Source organism: Haliotis rubra, unplaced genomic scaffold (assembly GCF_003918875.1).
Source record: "Haliotis rubra isolate DU_JTF1 unplaced genomic scaffold, ASM391887v1 Scf8, whole genome shotgun sequence".
NCBI lineage: Eukaryota > Metazoa > Mollusca > Gastropoda > Lepetellida > Haliotidae > Haliotis > Haliotis rubra.
In genome coordinates, this window is record NW_025767523.1 from 4,101,278 (window position 1) to 4,123,094 (window position 21,817).

The 21,817-nt window shown below is 39.9% G+C and overlaps 1 protein-coding gene across 5 annotated transcripts in view; it reads left to right on the forward strand.

Moving 5' to 3' along the window:
- Positions 1-21,817, forward strand: part of LOC124261467 (caskin-2-like) — a 229,068-nt gene that overhangs the window by 193,322 nt on the left and 13,929 nt on the right. For all 5 annotated transcript variants that reach the window (XM_046695780.1, XM_046695781.1, XM_046695782.1 and 2 more), the window contains one exon: positions 17,181-17,384. In XM_046695780.1, the coding sequence (XP_046551736.1) occupies positions 17,181-17,384 (204 nt within the window). The remainder of the gene's footprint in view (positions 1-17,180; positions 17,385-21,817) is intronic.

Below are 21,817 nucleotides of genomic sequence, written 5' to 3' on the forward strand. Positions count from 1 at the left end.
TTTTTAAGCAGTATTCTAGAAATATCCCAGTTGAAATATCCCCCATGAGTCCCAGGGTTGTTTTACAATAACTACAAGCCTCCCCACCACGTAAGCTATGTTCCACTTTCCACTTTTTCATGCAGCCTATGATTAACAAAGGCCAGACAGACCAGTGGCTGATAAATCAACACCCTTCAGGTACAATGGGCTAAGAACTCCGGTTTTGCATTATGACCATCTACACCTTACAGACGCAGGGGCAGTGGGGTAGCCTAGTGGTTAAAGCGTTTGCTCATCATGCCGAAAACATGGGTACAATGTGTGAAGCCTATTTCTGTTGTCCCTTGCTGTAATATTGCTAAAAGCGGCATAAAACCATACTCACTCAATTACCCATCCACTCACTCACTTACTCACTCACAGTAAGCAGCATCACTGATATGAGTGAGTGAGTTTAGTTTTACGCCGCACTCAGCAATATTCCAGCTATATGGCGGCAGTCTGTAAATAATCGAGTCTGGACCAGACAATCCAGTGATCAACAGTATGAGCATCGATCTGCGCAATTGGGAACCGATGACATGTGTCAACCAAGTCAGCGAGCCTGACCACCCGTTCCCGTTAGTCGCCTTTTATGACAAACATAGTCGCCTTTTATGGCAAGAATGGGTTGCTGAAGACCTATTCTACCCCGGATCTTCAAGGGTCTCACTGATATGAATGAGTGCTATAAACCTATTCTGACCTAGAGTCGTAGCAGCTGCCACCTGCAGGAACATGGTGACCAGTAAACAGTCTTTGCAGTGGTTCATTTGAAAATCATGAAAGCGTGCATATCATTAATTAATCTTGGGTGCAATTTCAACCATGAGTCAGCTTCAATTTAACTGGTCTCCGCAGATAAGGCTGTGTGTCCATGTGTCTGGGTGCAAATCCTCAATTTCAGACGAGATGCTGAACATCGGCCATGTAAGTCAATGTAAGACCCTACTCCAGCAGGTCCGCTATATTGCTGTAATGGAAATCTATTCCATATACAGGGGGTTTAGACATGGGTCAGGGTAATCATTGATTTGAAGCCAGGCTGATGAGGGATTTTTAGGAGCCGATGGAGCCAGGGTATCGGCAGAGTCTGAAGTTAACAGTATACACTCCACTCGATTGCTTACTGAACATGTTGGTCTCGGGTCGGCAGAAAGGAATCGGTTTTCAACCATAATGGGGTGGCATATGGGAACACAGCTGCCATGTTTGGTAGACTATGGACTTGGGTCATCTTTGCAGAATTTGTCAATTGGGGCAATAAAATTGCATTGGGCAGTAATTTGGAACGATTTGATAATAATTGAGGAAGAAATTGTCTGAGCTGGCATAATAGGGAATATATTGGCTTTACTGATCTGCTATTGGCAATGATGGATTGAAGAGGTACATGTCTGTGCCCTGGTGTTTTCTGCCCTATCTTGTGCTGGGAAAAGAACAGATTTTTGTGTGGAGACATGTGGCTTTGTCAAGTGTGTTTACCATTACCTTCTTTGAATTTATACCAGTGGCTTTCTGACAGTAAGGCAGGCCCCTGATCAATGCCACCAAAGAAATTGTGTCTAGAATTGGTGACAGTGTTTTACACATGGAATCAAACCGGGATTTCTTGCAATTAGTTGAAAGTGATCACACAACCCACTGGACTATATCCCTCAGTTAGAAAGACTAACATCTTCAAATTTTGCATACAAAACAGTTCCTAAATTTTCTTCATCAAATATAATCAAATGAAGCCCAGAGATGTCCATTCTTATTTTGGAACTGCGGTAGTCTACAGATTCTAGTTTTGTATGGGCTATATTGGGTATACTTGTTTCAGGGTCTGAAAGACAGGCAAGGTTGTTAGATTATATTCAGTTTATTGTAGACAGGGCTGATAAAAGCATAGCCCCTTAAAGATAGTCATAAGTGTGGCGTTTCATGAGCAGTCGAACTGGTCACTGGAGCATGGCTGTATCTCGCAAATAGCTTGTTGTCAAGTGATTGGCAGAAACATGTAACCCTGAAATTGTTTTATGAGTCTGGGATATCTTTATTATACAGCTACTCATATCCTTTCCTTCTCCAACTATAGCCACAGTGTGAATAGTGTACCTCTCAAGCTGATCTTGTCAAGGGCTACTTGCTGGTTTGGTATAGAAAACATTCATTGCAGATCTCATGAATATTTATAGGAATCAGTGAGTATGGTGTGTCCAATGTGATCAGTTGCCTTTGTATTCAGTGTCAACAAACCTCTTGATAATCCAAATTAGTGTTTAAAAATCCTGCTTTCTCCCTTTGGGCTCTTTTTCGCCATTTTTCATTTCATTTATGTCCTTCCACACTTCTTGTAATATTGATTCCATGTAATGGACGTCCGGCAAATGTCATATTGTCATACTACAAGTTGTCCACTATTGAAATTGACACACACATGCTATAAACTGTAATATATTGATCTTCAACTACACACATGGCTTTTACAACTTCACTTGCCTCCCTTTGAGGTTTTGTTCTTTATTAGCTTTAATTATCATTACCAGCACTATAATCTTATTAAATTAATCAAATTCTGGAATCTGGAAGGAATTAGGTATATTTCAATTTGTATGTGCACCTAAAATTAGAATAATTTAAGTAGTAAAAAACAATTTTAAGGAATACATTCTGTATTAAATTACATGAAAATAATTTATATTCTACATGTGGTATGTGTCAAGAATGCATGTTACAAATATTTTGCAAAGTGAGTACACTAAACAATCTTTGATGTTCGTTAAGATTGTTGCTTCTTGTTTGGGTCCATTTTGTAGACGAGTACTTTGCTGTGTGTGGTAAAAATCTTCTATGTCTAATTCCAGATGTTTTTCTGAACAATTTATCTCAATTTAAAGTGTGCAAGTAGTTTAAAGTTTAAGGAATTCCAGTTGGAGGTGATCAAACATTTGAAGGATTGCTGTGGAAATGCACATCATCACAGCTCGGTCGATAAGTTCAGATCCATTTCATCAACACTGTGCAGCCTGCATGACTTGTTACAAAGGCGGGTGGAAAAACCTGGCTCGGTGTTCGAGAGAAAGTATCGGGCCACTGTCAGCTTTGTTTGTCTGAGAGGAGCTTGTTAGGGACGGATGAGGCCAATTGAAGTGAAATTGAATCACGGAGTTTGGATAAAGACATTAGCGCATTTCAACTAAGGCCTGATCAGAGGAGTCGCGAAATGTTAAAGGGCAAGGTCAACAGGGCTCCTTTTCTGGCCCAAATTATCAATTAGTTGTTACACTTAATTAGATTTTAACTTTTGTACCAACTCTTGTGTTATCTCGCTGTTTGACAGTGCTTTGGGGCATGAGATGAATAACGGAATTGATCTTCATAATATTGTGATCTAGGTAATCTTTTGCAAAGGCCAAATCTAAAAGTAGCAGTTTTATGGTAGAAGTTGGGCCATTACTGCCACAACCCATCTACTGCTGCCATCACTGTGTTGACCATTATTCATTCCGTCAAATTACACAGGTTTTATGGTCAGACACAAAGACTGGGATATTCATTATGAACGAGAATTAATTTCCAATACATGCAGCCTTAACACTGGGCACTATGTCGTGCAGTATGATTACTTCCGTATAATATAGTAACTTATAATGAGTTGAATCACGATGGCTTAGTCAAACCTCTACAGCACTGATAGGAATGTGTTTGCTCTACCAGTTCTCTCACTGTGCATTGATTAAGTGTGTGTTTCTTTATGTGACCTGACTATATGCATTTCATGCATCTGTCCTGGATTCTTAGATTGGACATTATGTTTAACCAATTGGTGATGGCATTGGCTTCCAGAGCATAGGCGGATCCAGAGGGGAGGTGCAGGTGTGCGCACCCCCCTTTTTGTGCTAAACGTTTGTTAAATGACCATTTAAACTCGGGTGGAAATGAAATGTGCACCCCTCCTTTTCTCAATAGTGTGCACCCCCCCTTTCTCAAAAAGCTGGATCCGCCCCTGCAGAGGGTGTTTATTAAGAATTTTAATGTTGTGAGAAATGTGTAAATAAATGTGGTGGGGCTGGGTGGATATGTTGTTGTTGCCTGAAAGCGTAGCTCACTGCTCATCATGACAGTCACTAGATTGTCTGGTCCAGGCATTATTTGCTGACTGCTGTCATACCTTTCAATCTTGAAGATTCAACTATTTCAGAAACCCCTATGTTGATGACTGATGCTAGTCTGATGACATTATTCAGACACATGAAAACTGATATTTATATTTGGACATGCAGTGACCAATGTCGACAGTTAGCTGACACAGTGAAACGTAGTCTGTCTCACAGAACACAGAACATATGTATACCTCACATAACATTTGTTCCCATTTCATTCTTGTCCCTTTGTCAGCTGTAAGAGACCTGATGGTTCCTTGATACTCAAGAGTATTTCTCTATGGAATTATTTTTATTTGACTTCTGAACTTTATTTCAGGGTTACTAACAGACATATCATATTTCCAAGGGCTATCAATGTCACGAGACAAGAGTCCAAAGTAGCTAGCATAGTCAGTGATCTGAAACCTGTGACTGAGCTAGTCACTGGTGTAGGCAGTATTGTTATTTGATAATGCTGGACACATTAGCTTGAAGCCCGGAACTGACAATATTTGCCTGGAGGGACATTGCTGAGGTCAGATGGTAAAACAATGACCCCATCAACTTAACTGTATTCGTCCTATTGGATAGCTGTCACATCACTCAAACGTATAATCAATGTATTGGAGGTTCCATAGGGGTCTCCATCCACCATAGAGAACAATAGTGGACTTTGATCAAACAGGAAATCAATGTATTAGAGGTTCTATAAGGGTGGTTCCATGCGTCATAGAGAATAAAAGAGGACTTTGATCAAACAGGAAATCAATGTATTGGAGGTTCCATAGGGGTCTCCATCCACCATAGAGAACAATAGTGGACTTTGATCAAACAGGAAATCAATGTATTGGAGGTTCCATAGGGGGCTCCATCCACCATAGAGAACAATAGTGGACATGGATCAAACAGGAAATCAATGTATTGAAGGTTCCATTAGGGTGGTTCCATGCACCATAGAGAACAATAGTGGACATGGATCAAACAGGAAATCAATGTATTGAAGGTTCCATAAGGGTGCATAAGGGTGGTTCCATGCACCATACAGAACATTAGTAGACATGGATCAAACAGGAAATCAATGTATTGAAGGTTCCATTAGGGTGGTTCCATGCACCATAGAGAACAATAGTGGACATGGATCAAACAGGAAATCAATGTATTGAAGGTTCCATAAGGGTGGTTCCATGCACCATACAGAACAATAGTGGACATGGATCAAACAGGAAATCAATGTATTGAAGGTTCCATAAGGGTGGTTCCATGCACCATAGAGAACAATAGTGGACATGGATCAAACAGGAAATCAATGTATTGAAGGTTCCATAAGGGTGGTTCCATGCACCATACAGAACATTAGTAGACATGGATCAAACAGGAAATCAATGTATTGGAGGTTCCATAAGGGTGGTTCCATGCACCATACAGTACATTAGTAGACATGGATCAAACAGGAAATCAATGTATTGGAGGTTCCATTAGGGTGGTTCCATCCACCATACAGAACATTAGTAGACATGGATCAAACAGGAAATCAGTGTATTGGAGCTTCCATAAGGGTGGTTCCATCCACCATAGAGAACAATAGTGGACATGGATCAAACAGGAAATCAATGTATTGGAGCTTCCATAAGGGTGGTTCCATGCACCATAGAGAACAATAGTGGACATGGATCAAACAGGAAATCAATGTATTGGAGGTTCCATAAGGGTGGTTCCATGCACCATACAGAACATTAGTAGACATGGATCAAACAGGAAATCAGTGTATTGGAGCTTCCATAGGGTGGTTCCATCCACCATAGAGAACAATAGTGGACTTTGATCAAACAAGAAATCACTGTATTAGAGGTTCTATAAGGGGGTCCATCCACCATAGAGAAAAATAGAGGACTTTGATCAAACAGGAAATCAATGTATTGGAGGTTCCAATAGGGTGGTTCCATCCACCATAGAGAGCAAAGGTGGACTTTGATCAAACATAGAATCAGTGTGTTGGAGGCCCTTTTGGGGTCGCTCCATGCACCATGGAGAACACTCAGGTAGCCTTGGTCAAACATGGAATCAATGTATTGGAGGTTCCTGAAGGCACAGTGGAGACCAATGGATAAATCTGAAGCCAATCTTGTTGTATTTGATGAAGTCGGATATAGAGGTTTACAGCACCCTTACTTGTCTAGCTACAGTGAATGTTCCAGATGGAGGTTTTTGTCATGCATATTGGTCGCTAACAGAATGCCTACCTCATCAATTCCAGCCAGTGTTACTGGTAAAAAACCCGTTATCATCCATAGTGGTTGCTGTGTTACAGCTACAAAAAGGAAATTGGACTTTACATGTACAGTCTACAACCTTAGGCACTAGTCTGAAGTCTGAGTCCAGTGGAAGTCTGTTTGGTCAGTTTAGTAAGCACCTCGTTTGATATGACATCGTTTGGAAATAAAGTCAAGTGCCAGCATTGTGGAAGTTGACTTAAATATTTTTGACACAGACTGTAATATTTTATATTTGTGTATATGGTGAAAAGATACTTGTCACTCATGTAAGGAGATGGTAAAAGCCTGCTTTGTAATATTCTCCTACAGAGGGGAGAAAATTGCATAATGATGGTTCTGCAAGATCTCAATAACCCGTTAAAAATATACAACACACAGAGTTTTAACCACTGCTCTTTGCCAGCATGTAGGTGGCATATGTTGTCATTTACCTCCAATTCAGCAAGTATTCCTGCAAGGGAACTTTGGTTATTCCACTGTCATGCATAGAGTCCAGGCAATGAGAGTGATAGCTGCCAGGGTCGTCATCATCTACAAGTCTGATGAGGACAGCGTGGCAGTTTTGAGAATGCTTACTGTCTCAATGGTAATGGCTGGTTAACAAGATGAGGTCTTTGAACAAGCTAACACAACGTGGATTACAGAAAGAAATGTTTAGATGGTGAGGGTGTGAAGAGGTGCCTGTTGCAGCTTTGTGAAGGAAAAACATTGTACAGTTTCCTTGTATGTTGTTAGGATTCATCTGTCTGTGTCTGCTGGAGTGACACTCGAAGATGAATCGGCATCTCCAGAAAACTAAGTGTTTAGTCTGTCAGAACATCTTGGTGTCCATGGCGTATAAATTCATCACATTGAAAAATGACATGTGGCTGTAGTTGTCCATAGTTCCCATGTTGTTTACTTTATCAGAACATCTTTAGGGCTATGTGTATGGTTGGTGGATATGTTTGTCAGATGTCAAGATTTGGGATGACAGTAGTTATTCACACCAAGTAGATGATAAGGGTCAAACTGACATAGGAAGTTACAGGAATTGTTCTGTAGTATTTGCACTGGAGCAAGCATCAAGTGATGTTTATGTGTAAGTTACTGGTTTAGGGGTTCATTTCTTTTGGAGCTGAAATTGGAAATATGCTAATATTTTATACGGGGCTATCTGATGTAACTACAAAGGGAAATCTGACAAGACAATTTTCGTAGTGCTTAAAAGTAATTTATCAGGTTTCTGCTTGGCTTGTTATTAGAAATGAACATATCTGTCAACAATGGAATTGAAAGTTTATATATGGCAAAATTTGAATTTTATGTTCTTTACTGAAGAATAAGTGCAGGGAGTACAAACAACCTTTACTCTGACAGAATTTTATATTGTGTGCTTCTGAATTGCCCCCAGTAACATTTGTTCAATTTCTTCAAAAGCCTGTTGGATTTCCTGTGGTGACTGGTTTATGTCACTGACACAGTAGGCTGGTATGGGGAATGTGGGATCTATTCCTTGTCAGGACAATGTTAATTTCCCCATTTAGATAGTTGTTCCACTGCAGAAATTTAGAGACTGTCATTTGTTTTTGTGAACATCATGTAAGTATTCATGTTAAAAGTAATCTATATTCCGAGTTCACTTCTAAAACTACAGGGAGGCTTTAGGAATATGTATTTGAATCTGTAAAACAAATTCATAGTATTCTTGCTAGCTTAGAGCACTGATGGAGATTTTATACTGAATTGCATCTTTTTAATGGTTATTAATGAGTTGTTTTCATTATGAAGTAGTTTGAAAGCAGATAGCATATCTCTACTAGAGTAATTTAATTTTCTGTAACTGTTTTGCATCTGTGGTGTTCCCAAGGGCTTAAGCTGACTCTTGTTAATATTTGCACTGAAGATAAACTGCCAATGCAGACAGTGTACTTGAATAACTCGGCTGAAGCAGTTTTCTTAGCAGTTTTCAATATCTTATGTTGGGATGTTACACCTTGCCTTAATAATCTGAATATTTTGATGGCATTTAAAACTCTTGACTAAATAGCTAGGAAACTCACATATCAGTCACCACTGGATACACTATGTGTACTGGAGTGTCTGTGTGAGGTTGGTGTGTACTGAACAACCTGGTGTCACGTAATACCACTCACAAGTTTCAAGGCAATAAACTTGAGGACTTTTGTAATACAACTCCAGAATTAAAGATGTAATATTGTTTTAAAATGCAGTTGGTACTCACAAATAATCCTTAAAGTTCATAATTATTCAGGTCATTATAAGCATTCAGTGTGTTAAAGTGGGGGCTAAATTTGGGATGTCAACTCTTGGATTATGAGGAATGCAACCTTTCAAAGCATATTCTTACTCCTTCACTAGATGAATAAAAGGTAGGAAGCAGAGATCATGCTCGTAAGTTATTATTCACAGTTAATATGTTTAATTACAATATTGCTTAAACTCACTTCAAAATATACGGGGCGGTGGGGTAGCCTAGTGGTGAAAGCGTTGGCACGTCACGCCGAAGACCCGGGTTCGAATCCCCACTTGGGTACAATGTGTGAAGCCCATTTCTGGTGTCCACCGCCGTGATGTTGGTGGAATATTGCTAAAAGCGGCGTAAAACCAAACTCAGTCAGTCAATCAAAATATACTGACTCATAACCGAATGATTTCAATGTGAAGTTCTTGAAAGGCATTTAGAAGTTGGGCAAACATGAATACATGACACTTTTTATGGATAACAACTTCTTTTTATTCTTTATACAACATTTCAGAATAAATTCTTGCTCCTTCATCAAGTGAATGATAAAAGAAGTTGTTATCCATAATGCGTGTCATGTATTCGTTTTGAATGTGGAAGGCCATTTTGACATCTGTATCACATCTACCTGTCAATGCTTGAGCTTGGATCAGACAAACCAATGGTTGATAGTATGTGCATCCTTCATTAGGTTAATGAATGCTGGAAAGCAGAGCATGTGAGGACAGCAATAGTGACAGGATAAGGTGGACAGATTTAACAAGGAAACCAGTAGCATTAGTGTCTACCTTATCCCCTTTGTGGTTCTCACATGTACATAAACTCTCTGTGTGGTTCTCACATGTACATAAACTCTCTGTGTGGTTCTCACATGTACATAAACAACTCTGTGTGGTTCTCACATGTACATATATAATGTGTCTGTTTCCTGGCTTTCATGAATCCCTGCTGTACATGTGGGCTAGCACAATGTGTGGGCCCATTACAAGCTGGTGTCCCCATGTACACACGCATGCATTGCTGGAATATTGCTCAAGCGTACATAAAGTTCTGTTCGGTTTCACCTCAGTCAGTACATATATTGGCTTTACTTCACCTGTGTTCTCACATGTACATATATAAACTCTCTGTGTGGTTCTCACATGTAACAATATATTCTCTGTTTCCTGGCTTTCCTTCACATCCTGTATTCAGAAACATCCTGTTACTCATTATGCCAAAAGTTCACATATATAAATTTTCTCCCCATTCTGTGTAACACTTCTAAATACCATTCAAAGATGTTAAATATGTTGAATGCCAGGGTGATATATGAGTTTGAATATAGATTGTTGCATTGATACATGGATCCAACTTGGAACTACCATGGATCAGAATTAGTTTATCTGATGCTATTAAATTGTATTGTAAGGATAGAAGAATGGCAGACTTTTTAGGGATGTCAATATAAGCTATCACCACTCTGCCTCGTTATGTTTTGCATTAAGCAGCATCCCAGTTGGAGGTTTCAATTATTTAAGTTACACTTATGCCAGATGTTTTGTCAGATTTGTGTCACCCTATCCAGTGTTTACAGAGCATAACTATTACAATCAACACCCAAGGCCTACTTCCACAAAACAATCTTAGCACTTCCAGGATCATAAATCCTGTAATCTAATATAGTCCTTAGAGAGTCATAGCTGTTAAATCACTTTGTGCAAGTGGGCCCCGGTACGCTCAACAGGTACCAAACCTGGAAGGTGATCTTTGGTTTTCGAGGTTGAGTTTTGGCACACATCGATAATATCTTGTTAATATCTCTACAAATTAATCACAGCAAATATGATCCGTTGGTAATCTGCCAGGTGCGAAGTTCCCTTGAAGTATTCTCCCGTGGATACTTCAGAAATAAGCAAATACACACTTTCTTATCTCGGACCAAATGGCAATCTGTTCATTGCCTCTTAGCACCATGTTTCCATGGATACAGATGTGTAAACCTTCCTCTGCCCACATGATGATATCTCAGGTAGGATTTTCAAATCTAGAACAGTAATCTAACCTTTGCATACCGAGTACAAACAGACACGACAAGGTCAGTACAGAAATTGGTTTTCCTAATAGAACTAGTTTGTGGTTAGATGTGAATCTCTGGTAATTCATCCTATCAGGCTATTTGTTGAAGAGTAATTCCTCATTCTATACATGCTGGAAGACACTGGTTCTGTGCAGGCATGGAGGTGGTATTGAGCTTTGGCTCAAGTGACAGATGACTCAATTTCCTGTTTTTTTGCCTCATTATTTGAGCAGACTTGCTGATTAACATTCCCATGGTGTTCCCATGGGACCACAGGTGTTTATGCTTGATCTCATGATGAGCCATTTTACCTCAGTGGTGAGGTTTGTGCTCATACTTCTACCACATGTCAGCCTGGCCAAAGATATCATTCACAGGCTAACATTTATCAAAATAGCGCTAAATGTCACTTAAAACTATGTTCACTCACTCACTCACTCACTCACTCACTCACTCACTCACTCACTCACTCACTCACTCACTCACTCACTCACTCAACTCCTCCTCACTGAATTAGGGTCAGTGGGGTAGCTCAGTGGTTAATGCATTCGCTCATCATGCCAAACACCCGGGTTCTATTCCCCACATGGGTACAATGTGTGAAGCCCATTTCTGGTAAAGCCGTGATATTGCTGGAATATTGCTAAAAGCGGTGTATAACCCAACTCACTCACTCGTTCAAACTGATTTGAGTGAGTAAATCTTGTTTTCACTGTTTTGACAACTGTATCATGTCAGACTGTCAGGACTTGAGCTTTGATCAGACAAACCAATGGTTGATAGTATGAGCCCCATTCCATGACTTAATGACTTTCATCAAGCAGGAATCCTGCAAGATACACTTCACATATGGGAATACCTGAGCCAAACTATGATGTGTAACATGATTAGTACTAAATATCGCTTATTTTGTATGTTCTTCTGTATGGTTTTTGACCAACTAACATGAGGTTGTTGCTTTCAACCATTTTAAGTATGTACTGAACTAAGGAATAATTTAGGCATTATGAGGTGAGGTGAGGTGAAATTGGGTTTTACGTCGAGCTTGAGAATATTTCACTCATATGACGACATGCATGCGTGTGTATGTGTATGTGCGGCTGCTTGTACTAGCCCAGACTGAAGCTGGTTTATAGTGCTAGCCCACTGAGATATCATGCCGCAGTGAAGCATGAATACCCCACTCAGACACATTATACTGAATCCGAGCCGACCAGTCCTTGTTGTACCCATTAATGCCGAGAGCGCCAGGCAGGGACTAACAAGTACCCTATTTTAACGTCTTTTGGTATGACGCGGTCGGGGATCGAACCCGCGACCTTCCACTCCCCGGCGGACGCTCTAACCACTACACCACGGAGGCAGTCTTAGGCATTATGAATAGTAAATGGATGATGTAAAACAGATTTAGAACTTTCTTTTGCGACAGGCTAGAGGCTAAAGCTACCTCAAGAACATGTAAGACAATGCAATTGCAGAACTTCTTTAATAATACTTTTTAACAATTCTAAAGATTTAAAACATGAATCTAGTCATAGATGGGTGCAACTTGTTTCATATCATCAGATTTGTGTTGTATCATAACATCAGTGGAATGTAATAGACCTGGTGCTGAGGTTGTAGCCTGCATTTGTTTTGAATATTGCAACAGTTGCGGTATGAAATTATTAATACTGTATATTAATATCCTCTTGCAGTGCTGGTTTCTTTGAAGTGGTACAGCTTGTGGTGCTCTTCCAAATTATAGACCAAGTCATAAAATGTGTATGACAGTCTATTTTGGGTGTACTCCTCAGGAAGCACTGCTTTCAGGATGTCATGTTTCATTGGATGTTTTTTTCTGAAATGAAATTTTGTTTGCAGATGACATGTTCAAAGAATTCCCTGAATTGTTATGTAAAACATATCCAGTGGGACCTTTAGAGCTAGGAAAATGTTCAATCAGTGGAATGCTTGAAGTGTCTCAAACTCAGAAGTTCTTTCTAACAACATGTTTTCTTGCTACAATTCCTGATGTGAATGTAAATATCACATTCTAAATAAATCCTTCCATCAGTCCTGATTGTTGAAGTCTTTTGGGTCCTTTTGTGAAATCTTTATTAGATTTAAAAATCACTTTGAGACTAATGCAATTCTGTTGAATTGTCATATTTCAAGATGGTGGAAGGTTGGAGCAGAAAGACTAACTTCAGGCGACAGGTTTTGCTTTCTGTTTGTTCATTGTATCAATGAACAACGTCTGAATTAGAACATCAGTGCCTGCAACAATACAGCTGAACCAAGACCAGCAAATATTGCAGTGAGCTATGGGGTCCATTGTTTGTCAGCGGAATATGCAGTAGGTGATTGGTATGGATTCCTCTCAGTAAATCACACCCGATTGGACAGACTGATGAGTGATGACATGTGAAGAGCAATGAAATTGTTCCGTCCCTTTTCCCAGCAGATAAATCGGTCACATTGGCTCCAACATCTACTAATATACACTAGTCATTGACCTTAATCAAGCTTCTGTTATTCTCGTAGTCCTCCTCTGCTCCAATGCTGAATATGGACTACCAATTCTACTGGCATAGACTATCAGTTCTACTGGCCGTAAAGATGCCTCAAACTTGCTGACTTTAACATTGGATACTTTCTGAAGGAAGCACTTGACAACTGGGAGAGCTCCTGTTTCTATGTGGCATCAGCTTGAGATGGCATACTCTCCTGTTGGGTCAATGTTTGTTGAAAAGCAAGGAATTACCAAGTCTGTAGTGGCCACTAGTGCTGGAAGATGGAGTGATGAGTGGAGTTTTTGACAAGCAGCGTTGTGTCAGCGAAGACATTTAAATTATTTCTCCAGCTCCTGTGTCACTCGATTCAACATCTGTCATTGCTAGAAAACAAACTTTGTTGCCATTGTTATTTGGTTAATTCATATTGCAAACATTCTCAGCTTCTTTGTGTCACTAATTGTCTGCATGTGAAGATGACAATAACTTGACAAATTTGCCCTAACTGTTAAGTTAGACTTGAGTCAATGACGTTTTATTGATTTTCACTAATGATTTTACCAAAGGCAAACAAAACCATCATTCCAGTAAGTCATGTCCAAGAGAGGTGGGATTACTTGGGCTTTTGGTGAATTATATGAGAACTTTTCTATTTTTTCCCCCCAAAACTACTTGCGTTACTTTGCATATGTCTAAGGATTCTGTATTGACTAATCTGGCATTGAATAATGGTCAGTATGGATGACTGCAGCCAATAGCAAGAGCTATGTAGATGTTATATGCTGTGTTCAATATGTAAATGTGGCTTTACACCACTTCTATCAATTGGGATGCTAGAGATGTGGATGTTAGAGTTGCAGATACAACTGGGATGCAAGAGCTAGAAGGGGTAGGATTGGGATGTTGGAGCTGGTAAGGGCTTTAGTGATTGGTGCTAGAGTTGTACAGGAGGCGAGAATATGATGCTGGAGGTGTGAAGTCGTGAGAATAGCATGAGGCTGGTTGTTGCTTAAGACTCAAGGGTCTGTAATTGACTACCAGACCCATTTCAGTTGCTACTACCTAGCACATTCCGACTTCAACAGGGCGGCAGGTAGCCTAGTGGTTAAAGCATTCGCTCATCACGCTGAAGGCCTAAGTTTGATTCCCTACATGAGTACAATGTGTGAAGCCATTTTCTGGTGTCACCCACAGTGATATTGCTGGAATATTGCGAAAAGCGGCATAAAACTAATCTTGCTAAATTACTCCGACTTCAACAAGGCTAAAAAAGATGTTGCAAAAACCAGTTCCAAGAACATTTCATACAAGATAAATAAACCTTCTTTTTTCTAAGAGTTACTTGACCTTTCACCAAAGTGTTGCTGTCATTTCTCTTTTCATAACTTGTGCATGTTAAGGTGTATATTATGTACATAAAACAATCTTTGTGTCAGTATTATGACATTTCGCTTGCTATTATCCCAAGACCTGGAACATTTACATATTCCATCTGTCTTCATGGATGTAATGGATATTAAATCGTGGGTGGTTGTCACTTTTATCTTGTTTGAGTAGTCACAGAATATTGCGTTGCAGAAATTTGCAATCTAGATGTGGATGTCTCTGTTCTGCAAGCTGCACCGAAATAGCAGTATGAGAGGTGCCAAGATAGAAATTGGTGATAGAGCCAGATAGCCCAGTGGCAAGTGTTAGACCCCAGTCAGGATGGTATTATTAACAGGTTTCTCAAAAAACTGATACGGAGATGGTGGAAATAACATGTTACTTGAATATCTGTTTGTTTGTGATTTTTCAGTATGGATCTTCGTCTTGGGTTCCATAATTCTGGGTCTGGCCAGTCTCCCTGTCAGGTTTATTGAATAGCCCTCAGATATGAACTGTTCACAATAGGTTGTTTTCAGGGAAATAGTCCGCTTATATGGCCCTCATATCTGGGCACATTGCCTGCTCACGCTCTACGTGCATTACTATCCCCATCATAGGACACTATCATACATTCCAATACTTTCTCAACTCCTTGGGGAACATACAGGGTCCCTAATCCTGGTCCCTACTGCTGATATGATTTATAGCATACATTGTTGAACATATTAATTTCATTTTGTTGGAATATGCAATGTGTGCTGGCAATTACTAGTGAGAGTGGTGAAATTAGACTCATGAGAACCTCCTTTAAAACTAGGATGTGACATTTGATTGGGGTATGTGATAGCATCTGGGAGTTTTTTGAGCAGATACTCTTATGATATGAATAATATTTAACATGTCTACAGTTTTACAGCAGTTCCTGTAGTTTAACTCTAGCAACAGCAGTAAAGTATTTGGTATTGCTTTTCAGAAGCGTCTGAAAACTTTTTCAAGGTTTAATGAAAATCAGAATTTCGTATGTGTTTGAGTTGAACGTTTTCTGTTGCTGTATAGAAAGGAGATTTTTCTTGAGAAGTGTTGTGAATGAACAACCCACATTTGTGAATGTCATGTGTTGATTAAAGGAACAGGGTCGTGAATAATGGATAAGGCACTCTACCCTGAGGACGACCCATTGGGGCATAACTGATGGTGTTCCTAGTGAAGGAACCCTTCTCTTAGACTGCCAGTAATGGACTTTGGTATGCAGTGAATATATTTCTGTATATATATGGCTGTTAGGGTCGATCCATAGCAGGGAGATTAAGGAACACATCTTGGATTGGTATTATCAGATTGTGTTAACTGATATGACTTAAGCGTTATTGTTGGCCGATAAAGGCTGTTATGAATAAGTGAATATAGTGGAATGTGGTTGTTGTGTGGTGGTAAATGAAACAATGCAGTATTGCAACAGATTATTAGAAACTATCAGCAGCAGCAGCTTAGATGATAATGAAAATTGCTTAGCCTAGTGGGTAATGTGTTTGCTCATAAATAAATAACTGAGTTTGAATCCCTGTATGGGTATAATATTTACCTTGCATTTCATTTTGCCCATTTATTGATTAAAAATACAGAATGAAAACCAATTTTGAGATTGTTGAACTAAAGCCCAGCCATGAGTATCATGGTTGCCCCAGCCATCACCATGCTGTGTTTGACCTTACGGGGAGTCATGGGGCTATTGAGGCCTTTTCCTTTCATATTTCAATCAGGTCATTAGGGTCATGACCATGATGTTCAGTTTACTTTTGTAAACTGTCATGAGCTACATAACTATACATTCTAATATGATATATTCATCATGGTTGACACATGTCATCTTATCCCATGTCATCGTATCCCAATTGTGTAGATCGATGCTTATGATTTTGATCACTGGATTGTATGGTCCAGACTCGATTATTTACAGACTGACGCCATATAGCTGGAATATTGCTGAGTGTGGCCTTAAACAACAAACCGACCAACAACAACCTTATGACGAGAATTTGTATCAGTTTAGTACTAGGATGATCCTAACGCTCATACTTTAACATAGGCTGACGATCATCATATCGCTAAGATCGCTTTGTTGAATGGGGCCCTGTGGACAATAAAGCTGTGACGATATATCGTAGTATCAATAATCATGATACCTTTTCTGACAATAAATATATCGATACTTTTTTTTCGTGATATGTATCGTTGACCTAAAAATTGTGATATGTATCGTTGACCTAAAAATTGTGACTAGATATTTTCACTAGAAATTGACAGTTATGTCAAAATTTACAGTTACTAATTATCAAAATACACTTTTTTAAAGAAAATAACTAAATATAGCATATCGTGATATGCATCGTATCGAATCGTATCGTTCCAAGATATTGCGATACGTATCGTATCGTGAAATTTCTGTATCGTCACACCTCTAGTGGACACTCCGCTTGGACACATCTTATGACCAAGATATGTTTCTGGGAACCTGTGGTGACATAGAATCCCCTGATTTGGTGCAGTATTCTGCTATTTGTGTCTGACTGTGTGTTTCTCTTCTTGCAGTACCTTGGGGGCAAGGTGTTGGTGAGCCACAGTGAGCATGCTGCCGACTGGCCACCATCATATATATCCTTACAGGCCGGCCAGGGGGACATGAGGGCCTCCAGCCCTGCCAAGGACACCAACAGCCCTGCCAACAGCAACCGCAACAGCGCAGCCAGCAGTGACAGTGGCAGGGGAGTCAGCACTGGACATCTTGAACCCAAGGTTGGAGCATGTGTTGACATTAGCTTTTCTTCCTTCGTCAGATGATGTAATCGCTGGCTCGGGCGTCATGGAGCTCCTGCTGCACTTGCATCTAATCTGATCCTCATTAGTGAATCTTAAAAAGTTGACTAACTGAAGAATGTGTGGATTCATCCGAATGTAAGGTGAAGAAAGAACACTCCGTCTTTGTTGAGGGAGAACTAGAGGGTTGTCTCAACATTTCAACCTGCCATGTTCCCACCAAAAGCCCTGATCCCTGTGTGAACCAAACCTCCCAGGCCAAGGTGCATATTATCTCACCCCACCCTTCTTGCTGGAGCCCAACCCACACCCAAGACTCCACATCATGTTCTCTTTTCCCACCTCCCACCTCCCCTTCCCCATCTCCCCGACAATACCACTGAACAGGATAAATATCTCGACCTCTGCCAATGAATTAAGAGCAGCATGAAAATTATGAAATATCTAAAATATAAGTAAACATTCAAAGCACCTGAACAAGCATGTGCTTGCAGTTGACTTCCATGTGCATTTGTAAACCAGGAACACTACAGACAGCCTTGGCTAGCAGGCAGATGTAGCTAGATGCACACTGCAGCTATTTAATATAACAGATCTATTCCCAATCTGCACTGATCTAGTCAGTTCTGCAATAACAGACCCACTGACCTATATGCTTGTCAGTATTTACAACGCCAGTCTCATGGTGCAAAGTCACATCAGCTTCTTTCATCTTCATCGGGGATAATTTCTGGGGAAATTAACAGCGGATGCTGTGTGCGTGTATGTTTTGGTAATGCCACTTTTTTAACAGACTGAGCAGATTTCTAGGGAGTTTGTATTTAATGAAGTCAGAATCGTAATCTCAATCAGACATCAGGTAATGAAATTGAAGACATTTTCAAATTTGATAAGCCAAGTAAATAAATTTGGTTGAAGATTTAACTGATTTTGCACACAGACATCCTTCTGGATTTAAGACTTTAGACAGTTTAAATTGATGGTAAACTGAACACCACTGTCGGGTTGTCCTATTTATGTATTCAATTAAGATGCACCTTGGTATATGTAGTGGTAGAATGTCTGTCTATTTCTGAAGAGCATAACTCTGAAAATCTTCGTAAGACAAACATGATTGTCTCTTCATTTTGTTTTAAGTCAACTTAATTGGTGTGTCACAGTTCCTTAACTGTGCCATGATATGTGTATTGTAAGAACAGCTACAGCAGGTGGTTGGATAGCCTTGCTCCAAGGCTGTACCGACACATTAGTCCATGGATTAGACTAATGCTTAGTCTCTGAATGTATATATAATTTTGTACAAAATACACCCGATTAAATTGAAAAGGAGCCCCAGGGAGACCAGAACCTGAGGAAATCTAGACTCGCTTCATTTAGGGCTTTAGCATTGCAGGGAGAGCTAGGCAGTAGGGAAAATAATGTGGTTCAGGGCCTGTGAGATAGACTATACATGGATATGTGGTAATTCCTCAGTACATCTTAGTATGGCAGACTTTTCTATAGTCAGCTTGTTCTCATGAATTATGGAATCTAGAAAGTATGATGCAAATTGCTAATAATCCCTGGGAGACTTGTGCTAATCTAGTAGGTTGGAGGACGTGTTTGCTCCACTCCTGTTAGGATAGAATACAGGTTATAATTAATAAGGAGATTTCTCGTTAATATTCTCTTGTTAAAAATTAATGATTTAGTTTCTCCTTAGATTAAAATACCAGTGCCAGAGACCTTAATTTCTAAATTCGATAACATTTTTGTGGCTTTGGTTCTTATTGGTTTTGTATTGTGATTTGTGGTGCAGTTGGGATATTTCAAATGTCTTCAGGTCCTTAGATTGTTGTAGGATGCCCTTAGATCTAATGTCAGATATGTGGCAATGTCTTGAGAGTCACCTGAGAGTTATCATTAGACAAATCATCACAGACATATATCTGCTACATGACATTTGTAGGTGATATCTGAAGATCTATCTTGTGATCAGTACATCATTAGAAATTGAGCTTTTCTCTTGTGTCGGTGCTCCACAGACATGACTGTGTTCATCAGAGATAATTGTTGCTGATACTGTTAGCTGGCTATTTTCGTTCATCAAAGTTTGAAGTAAAAGGCAACCTTTACAGTGTTTTCAACCTCCCAGATGAAGTTTCCCTAAACTCATGCTTTTAAAAGAACAGACAAAAATGTGTATTGGGTGGTTTGTGGATCGTTCTATTCCAATGGCATGGATCCAAACTCAGACATTGATCAATCAGATGGGTGAAAAACATTTGATCAACTCACTAACTCACTCACTCATGCTAGTTTGTGCTATTTATTTGGTTTTTAGCGATGCATGAAATATTATTTCAGTAAATAACTTAGTCTGGACCAATCCAGTGATTGACATGGTGAGCATTGATCCATGCTGTAAGAGTACAATGACACGTTATTTACCAAGTCACCAGGTATGACCACCCAATCCAATTGTCGACCACCTCCGTGGTGGGTTAGAGCCGTCCACCGAGAGCGGAAGGTCGCGGGTTCGATCCCCAACTGCGTCATACCAAAAGACGTTAAAATATGGTACTTGTTGGTCCCTGCCTGGCGCTCGGCATTACTGGGTACAACAAGGACTGGTCGGCTCGGTGTCTGAGTGGGGTATTCATGCTTCACTGCGGCATGGTATCTCAGTGGGCTGGCACTATAAAACCAGCTTAAGTCTGGGCTAGTACAAGCAACCGCACATACACATACACACGCATGCACGTCGTCATATGAGCGAAACATTCTCAAGCACGACGTTAAACCCAATTTCACCTCACCTCACCAATCCAATTGTCGGTTTACAACCAGTATTATGTTGATGCAGATCAGTCTTATCCCAGAATCCCCATGAATCTAAACAAAGGGATAAAACTGTTTGGTTTCTAATAAGATTAAGAACAGCTAGTCCTGAACTCCAGTTAGCCTTGACATGTGCATGTGTATATTTTGTTGATCTCTCAATTCGTAGAGCCAAATTCGGCAGTGAGAAAAAAAGGTCTGCTGTAACTATAAAGATGTGTTGTGTAAAGAGCAATATATTCTTCTCTGCACAAACAAATATACACATACGGTAAATCTATTCTAGTGCACAGATGCATGCAGGTACACATACACACCTTGAAAAGCCTGCATGCTTGTATGTAGCTAGTGTGTGTTGAGTCATCGGTCTTTCTTATACCAATAGGCTTGCAGACCCTTTGCACAAATAATGCACATCTCAGCTTCCGAAACAAGATCACTTCATCAAATGGTGAATCTTCAAACTGTGCTTTATGTTGTAATCTTTCCTGGGGAGGTTGAAGAGAAACATGGCTTGTCTGTGATGGACATTATTTATGAAGTTAAACCTTTATAACAAACATACTTAAATTGATAAGAGGAATTACGAAATGAAACAATTCAGGTTTTGTTTTTTACTGTAGATCACAGGAAAGGCATTTTCAATTAGTAATGTGCTATGGTAATGGCAAGTGTTGAATTTGTGGTAATGTTGGGTTGGAAATGCAGAATTAGATATTAATGTTTGATGGTGGTGTGTGGGTCGTAAAACTTTGTAGTTGTGTTGACCGGAACAAGCTTACAGTTCTGTTCTCCTGGTGCTTGTTCCAGGAGGTGATATTACTGCCAAGACTGTCATAACTCACATACTTAAGGCTTAAGACTGTCGTAGCACTGGAACCCTGGTCTTTCCCTGCGATATCTGATCAGTGTCTTACAGTTCCAAAGTTATGTATGATTTACACCTCATTCTGTGAAGAGGAGTAGTTGTCAGAAGGGAACAGAAACTCACTTTACTAAATTCTAATTTTCTTAAATCAAGTCAAAGCCAGGCAGTGTTCATGAAGGCTAGCAAATGTTTCTGACTTCCAACCCACTTCTAGTCTAACAGAGCTTGTCTAACTCTAATGGATTGATTGCTTTATGGTCAGGCAGACATCAGACAGACAGATCACAACAAGAGTATCAGGTTTTTTAATCAGATATTGACAGGGGCCTTGTGGTCCATTGCATCAGAGAAGAAGACTGTCAGGTGTTGAGGTAGAAGCATTGTGTCCTAATCACATTAGTCTTCTCACAGTGGACATCAAATGCTGGCAGTCTATTATCTTGTACACTGTCTGTGTCAGAATGTGGGTTGTTCCATGCTCTGTGGGCAGGTCTATCTGTATCTTGCCTTGTGGAATCGTATCCCTCCATTGCTGGATGTGCTGGTTAGGGGGTTTGAAGCCCAGATTAGCCCAATTGTGATCCATGTGATCCATGGCCATGTTCATGTTTTTAACCATGATAACAAGCATCAAAGATGTCCATCTCTTTTTTCCTGCCAGATTAGAACTGACCACCATGAAATAACTGTTGTTTCGAACTGTAACACCATGGTGTTTTCTTAC